At 38.9% G+C, this 10,487-nt stretch overlaps 1 protein-coding gene across 1 annotated transcript in view; it reads left to right on the top strand.

Annotated features, from left to right (window-relative positions):
• The window catches only part of CWC22 (CWC22 spliceosome associated protein homolog), a 44,304-nt gene extending 34,075 nt beyond the window's left edge, over positions 1 to 10,229 (top strand). Inside the window, exons 18-20 of the mRNA XM_063116302.1 lie at positions 1,286 to 1,387; positions 2,246 to 2,448; positions 7,772 to 10,229. Of these exons, the coding sequence (XP_062972372.1) occupies positions 1,286 to 1,387; positions 2,246 to 2,448; positions 7,772 to 8,322 (856 nt within the window). The 3' untranslated portion in view covers positions 8,323 to 10,229. The remainder of the gene's footprint in view (positions 1 to 1,285; positions 1,388 to 2,245; positions 2,449 to 7,771) is intronic.
• The last annotated feature ends 258 nt before the right edge of the window (positions 10,230 to 10,487 follow it).

Here is a 10,487-nt window from a genome sequence, read left to right on the forward strand (position 1 = left end):
GGAGTTCTCATGTTTAATTAAATTATGAATGGCTGATGTTTACCACTAACCTTGTGTTAAATAAACAGCCATGAAAAAGTGTCATAAATTGTGATGAATCTAACAGTCTTGTAGTTAGTTGTTGCTGTCTCGGCAAATACATGAGCCATTGTATATTGGACAGCTTCTGTAGAAATTTGGATGGTTGCAAAACTCAAGGAACGTTTGATTAGGTTAAATGGATAGGTACCAAAGTGGTGTTCCTTGTATTTTTGACCAGTACTGTGAAGATCTGAACAGTAAGTGAGTTTTAGTCTAGCTTCAGATTCCTAAACTCACATTTGTTTCAGTACTAAGATGCTTTGGGAAAAGCCTGGGGTTGGATCCAATGTTGCATAAGCAGATGTCCACTTGTACAACAGGACTTCCCTCTCCTCCCCTTTCCCTGCAGTCTCCCCAAATCTGTTCCAGTCCCCCCAGCTGTCCAGAACACATTTGGAGGTGCGCAGGGTGCTGCAGGAGGGGATGGCAACTTGTCCCAAAAGCGGTTTCCCTGCTGCTAGCAGAGCAACACCATTGGATTCAGACTCTAGGCGACCTCTGTCAAGTCCAGAACTTAGAATCGAAAAAGACATTCTTACAGCAACTTAGCAGTTCTTAAAGTAGAGCAACTATCATGATATTAAGATAGTTGGGTAAAAGGTAAATTGGAGGTGGCTCTCTTTCTATGCCATATTGGTTTTGCATGCAGATGTAGATACTAGCCTAATCACACGATGCCTGTTGCGTTTAGACAGAGCTAATGTATTGACTAGCTTGGGATTACTGACTAGTAAAGAGCAAGATATTGATTCAGTCCATTATTTTTGTACTCAAGCTTTTAATGAGGTTAAGGGTAATTAAAAATATTTTGTAAGTTTGATACAAAGGTCAATTACTCCTTTAGTCCTTGGAGATCCAATTGTCTAAAATCTTTGACACTTTAATACATGTTTACAATTTTTTCAAGTTGCATAGACTGTACCATTCCAAAGTAGCTATGTAATTATTGAAGAAAATTAAGTCCCTTTGTAGCCTGTCCAATGAAGAATTCTTTAATTCAGTAGCTCACAGATTTCTACACCTACAGCTGTTGTGTAAATGGAACTTCCCAGTTTTGGTTTTCTATGGAATTAAGTTGACAGGATTTTTAAAATGATGTTTGGCATTTTTTAAATCACCTCTGGATAAAAATAATATTTCTGTATGCGGAATTTGAAATAGTCCTGTAGCTTGAGGTATAATTGCTATGTTTGGTTTTTAACAGAACTCTGCAACCATTTTTTGAAGGATTGCTACCTCGGGACAATCCAAGGAATACTAGATTCGCCATCAATTTCTTCACTTCGATTGGTCTTGGAGGACTAACGTAAGGAAACTCATTTTGTTACATATGAAAAAACAGTTCTTGGGGTTCTGTCACAAGATTGGATCAAATGATAACTGTCCCTTATTTGTCCCATATACATGGTAGGATGAAAGCATGTGCCTGACTGCCCTGCCTCCTCCATCTCCCTGTTCACTGTTTTTAACTTTTGTAAACCTCCCAGAAAGCCTCGGCTGTGGGGCAGTATATAAATGTAGTAGTAATAATAATAATAATAAGTAGGGGCATAACATCCAAATAAAGCCTATGCATATGATATCCAATGCATGTAACCCAGATTGTGAGCTCTATATCCCAATTGACAGTATAATCTGGACCTTCATGTGTAAAACCTATTCAAACAATTTGCCCTTCTGCAATCATCTGGAGATGTTGGAAGTGTGGAAGAAATAAACTGACCCCAGAATAGTTGCTTTAAATGATATTGCTGTTTTTATGCTTTTAATTTTTTGTATATTTGTTTTTAATGTTTTTAACTTTTGTAAACTTCCAGAGAGCTTCAGCTATGGGGCTTTATATACGTAAATGTAATAAATAAATAATAAAGGAATGCATGTGCACAGTCCCGTCCCTCCATATGTGTGTATACCAGAACAGGTATCAATCAATCCAGCCCCCACGCTAATATATGTTGCATCTCAACAAGAAATGAAATCTGGAATGGAGCTATGCAGATAGGGACTGGTTCAGTGACTCCCAGTCAGTTTTGTTAGATCCCAAATAAAACAAAACACCAGGCTGAAGTTTGGGGTACAACTGTGAGAGTGTAAAACTTGACCTTTCTTAACAGTAATTAATTTCTTACATTTATGGTCTATGTCGTTAAATGTGTTTAATTAGAGATGAGCTACGGGAACATCTGAAAAACGCACCCAAAATCATCATGACACAGAAACAAGATGTGGAGTCGTCGGATTCGTCGTCGGATTCAGAATCCGATTCATCTGGTTCAGGGGATGATGCTAGCAGCAGTAGCGGCGGTACTTCAGGGTCCTCCAGTGGGAGTGAATCATCCTCTGACAGCAAGCACAGCAGTGACTCAGGTATGAAGCTCCCTCTGTAATCCATCTCTTTTATTTACTCTGCATGCCCTGATGCACATGCACTGAGGAAAAATGGTGATTACTGTTTATTCATGTGTTGCTTTCTCTGGGCTTGAAAGTAATTTTAGTTATTTAATCTTCAAATAATACATTGTCAGCCTAAAGACTTAATAGATGGTACATATAAATCTTTTCTGGACTATCTGAGTAATTTTATGGTATAAAAATGGTTTATTTACCTAGGTAAATACAAATGTCCACAATCTTATCTTAGGCCTGTATGGTTTGTGTAAATCTTTTTGAAGACAGGTCCGTCTTTTCTTAATAGGTTCATTCTTCACGTGGTGGTCTGTGAGTTTCCACATGTGGAGTTGCTGGTTTGAAAGCAGACTGTGAACATGGTAGAAAGAAGTCGTCAAAACTAATCCTTTTCGGATGTTGAACAACTAAGACATGGTTTTCAGGGGGAGGGAGAATTGCTTTTGGACAAATGATTTCCCTAGTGTAAAAACGGATGTTTCACGGCTCCCTATCAAGAACTTGTAACACAAATGTATTGTCCCATGGAGCACAATCCTATGCAGGTTTACTCAGGAGTAAGGATTGCAGACATAGGGTTACGTCCAACACTGCTGCTCTACTTACACCATTGATGTAGCGCTAGCGTAAGTGACCTCTAGCACAGCATCAATGACATTTGCCGGAGTGACCGGTTTTCCAGGGAAACTCATCACTCCAGCACTACATCAGTGGTGTAAGCAGAGCAGCAGCGCTGAATGCTGAACATGGTGTAATTGTTCAGCATTGCTAGCATGGGAAACGCCTAACCTAAGCCATTCTCTGATTCGTTCATATAGTCAAGGCATTAAGTCACCTCTACTTCATATTGTAATAGGTCATCCAACAAACTATGGCATTTTACTGTGGTTATACCAAAAGGGATGAAGTTCAGAACTCATTTTACGGCACACAGCGGTGAGATGCTGACTTGCTAATGTAAACCTGGGTGGGTGGGTAAAAGACTAGGGAGAATAGGGGTCCTACACCTATATCACAAAGCTCTCCTCCCCCCAAAGAGCATTGCTGGTGTGTAAACAAATATATTCTTTCCTCTGTCTTTCGTTAGTTAAAGATACAAGATATAGTTCTTCTTCTTCGTCTGTATGTGATTCCCAGTGCAGAAATTATAAATGGGAGTATCATAAATATAATTTAATGTAGTGCAGTTTATCGTGTCTTATCCTTCTTTGTCCTAGATTATTTTGTTGGCTGCACAGTGTGTGTGTGTGTGTGTGTGTGTGTGTGTGTGTATTAAATTCCATGATATAGTTACTATTTTTAAGCCAGAGTCATTCTGTTGATTTTCCCCCCAACTTGTTTTATATGAAATATAATGAACATTAGTGCCTGCTAGTCCACTCTTAAGTGTGTGTGCAGTTAGTGGTGAGAGCAGATGACAGCTCAGCATGAGCTTCCACATTTAAGAAGCATGCTGATTTAAAATAAATTAGATTTATTGTCAGGTTTAAGAACAAATGTCTTCTGATTCACAAGTATAATACAGATGACGGATGTGTGAAAAGAGGCCCAGTATAATTTGTAGCAAGTTTGTTTTGTGTTGCCTGTTCGTACAAATCTAATACATCCCAAACACCAAAGCACTAAAAGAAAGCATAAAGGAGCAGGGTCAGAGAAGTGGCATTTCAACAGAGAGCCAGATGGCTTATGCATAGACAGCTGCAGCTAGATTGGAACCAGGGAGGTAAATCCGTGGCGACAAATTAACTGAGTCTGCTAGTGTGAGCAGAGCTTTTTCCTTCCTGTGTTCTGTTTGTTTTTAACTTAATACATTCTATTCTAATGTTTTGTCCTTTCCCCATTGAGAAAAAAAAAAGATAGCGTAATGAGGCATTTTGATAGTCTCAGCGGTATGTTCTGTTGTTGCTTTTTGTATACCACAAGCAGAAATGTTGGCAAAATGCTCACTTCTGCTGCTTAATGTGGGTGAGTCCGTTATTTAGTTGCAAAAAAATAAATAAATGGTGACCTTCAGGCTGGTTGATAGCTAATATCCAAACTGTACTTCTTCATTTTCCTGTATTCTGCCATAATGAAGACGTTGCTGTATCTCAGGCAGGTTTCTCAGAAGTGTTCACAGCATGCCTGTGCTTGGTTTGTGTTAGTTTTTTAACCTGTTCTTGCTGATGTTATTTATACAAGTTGACCTAACTAGCAGAGGTAGCAGTAGCGAATATCATAACTTCAGTTTTGGCAAAGTTCAGACTTCAAGTGTTGTACAGACTTCAAGCTGTGCTATAATACTTCTGATCCATTGTATCCCATAAAGAGGAATGTTTCAATGGATGGTGAAGGTTAGGTATGTGTCCAATACAAATGACTTACATTAAGGAAAGCACATATGGATCTTCTTAGAAGTCTCAGCGTCTCCAAACCACATTTTACTCATCAGTTACCTAATAAATTTAGTTTCAAAATGGCCAGCATATTACATTTCTACTCTAACATGAGCTAGAAAAAAAGCAAAACTGCTGTGTTTAAAATTAAACTATAGGCCTATGGACAGAGGGAAATTTGAAAATTTACCTTTGGGAGGTGAAAAGCCTGAAAGGGGTTGTGTGAAAGATCATTATACTCTAAACGTTCAGTTACTGAAACCTCTGTTCCTCATGTCATGACACAAAATTGTTGTGGTCATTGTGGCCAGAAACTATTAAGTTTGCTAGGATAGGAGTTAAGAGCATGAGCAACTCACATCTCAGTTTAGCCATGAACTCACTGGGTGTGCTTAGGCAAGCTGCTACATCTGTGATATGGGGATAGCAGCAGTACTGTTGCAAGGATGATAGAAATAAAGTATTTGACGATGCATAAGGGTTTGGATCCAAATTAATGTGAGGTTGCTTCTGCTCCTGTAATTGCGGGGGGGGGGGGAGTTCTTCTCTTTCCCTTCCTGCAGTGGTTCCCCGTGCCCCTTCCACCAAGCCCTTCCAAAATCAGTTGGCCTAACTTTGCGCCTTTACCCTCAGTTTCAAGGAGGGTTTGTTTGCCAATGAATACAGATCAGCTGATTCTTTGTTCCCTAAAGAAAGTAAGACAGATCTGGTCACGATGTCCGCAGCATGAAGAAAAAAGGTCAGTTTTCAGTGATGTGCTGCGTAGTCATCTTTTTGTCCCAGCAGTGAGGTTATTTAGCATATTATTGCTGATAGCGAATAATTTTATATTCCTTGGCAGCTCATCTTTAAGTACAATTTCTAGTTGAAAATTTTTACAGTAGTCCTTACAAAGAGCTCCATGCACATTTATTGGTGTAGGACATGTTTAGATGCCCTTGTTGCAGTACAAGAATGTCTTAAAATGCTAGTATTTCGAGCAAAGATGGATGGCATGCCTCTCCCAAGATGCTTTTTAAGCGCTCTTCAAATTGCTTGTTAAATTCTTGAGAATTCCAACTTTCATGTTTACATATGTTTACATACGTGTTAGTCTGTCGCAACAGAAACAAGAGTCTTGCGGCACCTTAAAGACTAACAAACGTATTATGGCATAAGGCTTCAGTCCACTTGATCAGGTACATGAAGTGTTATTCTAAGTTACACCAGAATTGCAACACGTTTTCAGCCCCGAGGGCCGCATGCTGTGTTGACTTAGGGATTGGGGGCTGTTCACATATACACACATGCCTAGAGATGTGAAGGCCCAGGAAAACTGGAAAAATATCAGGAAGGGAAACAGTTTTTTCCCGAAGTCTTTTTTGTTTTTTCCCCAAAAAAATTGGGGAGGGGGAATGAAGAAAAATAGATTATGGAACGTTTTATTTTAGCATGATGAATAAAATGTTTAAGACAAGGTGTCCATATATTTACTTCTAAATGATTTCTAAAAACTATGTACAGTTACAATTTCTGTGCTCCGAAGACAAGCAAGTCTTAGGTTGCAAACTGAGTCTACAACTCTCAAATGCAAGAGCAAGATGCATTGCTGCCTCTAGGGGGCAGCACTGCCATTGAAGCAGAGACTGAAACTGATAGTGACAGCTATAGCTCAGAAAATGACTCATTAAATTTCACGCATATTCATTGAATCTTGGTCCCCCCTTCTTTCTCAGTTTTTTTTATGGGAATGGGTGCTTTATGCTTGACACTGAGGAGGACATAAATAATTGTCTTTGTTACTAATGTTGATGGTTTCTTCTGTGGGGGGAAGGGATTTGTTTTTTGTCTGCTCCTCATAAACTGGCAAAACCAAAGAGGTTCCTTACAGTTCAGGAGCTCCATTTGTTACCAAAAAAAGTAAAAATTTAAAAAATGAAATTCAGTTTGTAATAATTGCTTGAATATATTGTACTTTTAATACATCAAATGTAATAATTTTATGCCAAACCAACTTGTACATAAATACATTTTATGTTCCTAAAGAAACAAAATGACTTTCAACCTGTAAAGTGCTAATGTTGCTAAAAAAAAATCAATGTTCCCCAAAATTCCTGTTATTTCCTAAAAACAACAACACACACACACAAAAAAAACCCTGGGAAAAAACCATTTTTTTCCATAGCTTCAAAATTTTCAGAAATTTTATATCTCTACACACGCCAGCAACCTGAGGAAGGAGTAGAGAGCTCCCCTCTCTTTCCTGACCCCCAGTTGATCCTGATACCTATAACTCTTTCCTAGGACGACCTTTAGTCTGTTCATCAACATATATTTTTTGTAGCTGGAATGAAAATACCTTTCTGGCCAGTTAAAGGGAGCTAAATTCCTGGCAGTTGAATTGCTTTTACTGGCATTTGATCTAGTGAAGCCTCTAGGAAGTGATAGTGCCGCATGGTATTGGTATTACATGGGAGTTTGTTTTTTCTCTGAATGGCTGTCCAAATAGGAGAACAGTAACTCCCAAACTGTTTTGGAAAGCTTCCAACTAAGGGAAGGTAATGGACCTATCTACAATCATTCACTCAAGCTCTGTGGCTACAAAGCAACATGATAACACATTGTATTGTCAAAGCATCTGTCTATAGCTTGGATCCAAAGTTCTCACTGCATGAGTAGAAGGTCCTTCAGCTCATGCAGGTGTGGCGTCATCGATCTTTTTTCTTGTATGTTGAGTTATTTGCTCTATTAGCCCACAATTTGTTCCAGGGAGCTCAGAGCCCCTGGAAAAAAAGCTTATGTGAGAAAATCAGTAGTCCTCCCCCAAGTGTGGGATCTTTGGATCCAAGCCAATACAGTTTGACACCTGAATTAAGGAAGGTGAATATATTAACCTAAAAGCTAAATATCATGTTTTTTGGTCATTTCAGATGTAAAAAGAAGGAAGTCACAAAAGAAGAAAATATCAGACAAAGGTACCAAGAGTAAACAAGGAAGTAAAAAAAAACAGCTGGAAAAGAAAAAAGAAGGGCGGCAGTCTGAAAAGGAAAATGGTGCCGGGAGAAACTCAGAAAGGAATGCTGACAAAAATTCAAGAGACACAAATAGCAGAGACGAGGCATCACAGAAACTTTCTTATGAAAGAGATTATTCCAGTGACAGGAACAGCTACTGGGGTGGAAAGGACAGGGATCAGGAAAGAACTATCCCTTTAGAAAGCAAAACTAGTCATTCTAAAAAGAAGAGAGCAGAAAGAAGACATTCTTTTTCAGAAGACGAAGGGAGGGACAGACACCATAGTAAAGATGCCGAACTCGACAGAAGAAGAAAGGGAAGATCAAAGTCGAGAGAGAGACCCCGCAACTATCCCAGTCCCAGGGAAGATGAGCAACACAGCCGATATCCAGACCAGTTTAAAGAGTCAAGAAAGAATGAGGGCAGGCGCAGACAAAGAGGGGATTCCCCACATAGACGCAAATAACTCTAGGAGATTTTGACAAGTTACCTTATGGTGAGAACTGTATTTTTACAACAACTTGAACAATTTTTAAAAAGGACCTTTTATACAAAATACTTGTAAACATTAGTGGACCTTTTACTGTTGTCAATACTCCATCTTTTTATGGTCACTGTTAATTGTTGAAGCTTTCTGCTTAGCTTCTATGTAGAGATGAGAATTAATTCCATTCTATTTTGTCAATAAAGCAGGGGAAAGGTTCATTTTATTGAAAGATTGATGTTTTGCTAACGTTTTCCTAATTTTTATTTCTGTTTTTTAAAAGTTCTAGACATTCCTGACGTTTCATTTGTTAAGATTATTTTCAGACTCCAGTACAGATGTTAAAAGATTTGCTTCGGAAATAACAGATATGCTGCATATGTGTGAACTCTGAAGCAAAATAGAATTGATGGCAGTTTTATTTTTTTGTTTCGATGTGAACTGCAAATAGCTTCCTTGGGGCCCTGAAAGATTTGATAACCTCCACTTGCCTAGTCGGGTTCTTTTTTTCCGGAGGGTGGGGATCTGAGCTGGAGGATAAAGTTTAAAAGAAAAAAGCTGATGTGAGACTTCGGTTTCGTCAAAACCAAGAAAAATAAGCATGTACTGCATAAATGGTGTTAATAATTCATTCATGGGCCAAGCTCTGCTCTCAGGTGAAAGCAATGGATACAAATCATAAAGTGGTTCATGCAGCTGACAAAACCTATTTTTCTTCAGAGCTTAAAAATATGCAACTGAATGGGTGCAAATGCCAGAGTTCTGTTCTAATTTTAAAAAGTAAAAAAGTTTTAAAAATGTGCTCCACATTTTGAGTAACGCTCAGTTCACGCAACACTTTTCTCAACGGTGGTGTAACAACTCCACTGTTGAGAAATGTGTTGTCTGGAGGGAAAACTCCACCCCATGGTGGAGTTTTTTTAAAAAACAACACTCCACCCTGAATCTCCACACTGCGCCAAGGAGAGTTCCTGCACAACAGTTGTGTTCCATGTTGTCTGGAGGGCTCCGTGGAGTTTCCTGTTGAATTGAGTCGAGTTTTCCAGTAGCCATAGAGTTCTTTGGCAAGAGTGGCAAAAGGAAGGAATGCTGCTCTAAGAGAGCTGCTGAGATTGTGTGTTTTTTTCAGCAGTGGCTGGTGGGATACCATTGGGAGGACTGTGGGAGGAGAGAGGGCAGAGGAACTGTCCATAAAACGCTGCGTTGATTTTTACTCCACTCCACAGGAGGCCACACCCACACAACGGTGGAGTTGGAACATGTTGTATGGTGAGTACCCCCTACAAACTCCACCACTGAGTGGAGTTTTCCCCCTGAGTAGAGAAAAGCGTTGTGTGAACTGAGCCTAAGATTGGTTAACTCTGTCCTAGCTTGAATAAGAACTAAGGTAACTAAAGATTGCTGGTCGTTTTATGTAAGTTCATTTTATGACTTGACTGTCACAAAACAAAGCTCTGCAGGTTAATTTATTTATTTTCTAAAAAGATGTGTGGCTTCGCAGAACATTATATGAAGCTGGCATGTGTATTTATACAGTATTGTTTCACTTCTGCTGAAAAGTATTTGTATTTACAATAACGACAATGAGTTAAGAGTCCATGAAGTCACGAAGAGTCGGAAGCGACTGAATGAATAAACAACAACAGGGCCTGATATCATTTTCTAACTTTAAGATCACAAACACCATCTTTCTTTCTTTCTTTGTTAATGGGGTTTGGATGAGCGGTTCAACTATTGCATCAAATTCAGAATTAAAAATACTTAAAAGCAATGGGAAAGCTTTGCTTTGGCAACTTGCTGTACAAATAGTGGTGTGCTGTTTTATACTCACTTTGAATAATTGTTCCATTGATCTCCAGAATTTGGCTGAGCAACATCTGGGATAGATAGGCGAAGGCACCGTGGAAATATGACTTTGCAAAGATTGATTTACTTCTGTCAAACATAAATGTGAATTTGTACAAAAGAATTTTTTCTCCCCAAATTAGTGCATGGAAGTGAGACTCATTGCATGCAATAGAATTTACTTCTGAGTAGACATGTCTTGGATTGAATTGACAATCAAGCTGCAGCAATGATCAAATGAAGAATAAAAGAAACGCACCGTAAGCAAGTTGTTAATTGTGCTGGAAAGGAGAGGAGATTCT

The sequence above is a fragment of the Elgaria multicarinata genome, chromosome 2 (assembly GCF_023053635.1).
Source record: "Elgaria multicarinata webbii isolate HBS135686 ecotype San Diego chromosome 2, rElgMul1.1.pri, whole genome shotgun sequence".
Classification (NCBI taxonomy): Eukaryota; Metazoa; Chordata; class Lepidosauria; order Squamata; family Anguidae; genus Elgaria; species Elgaria multicarinata.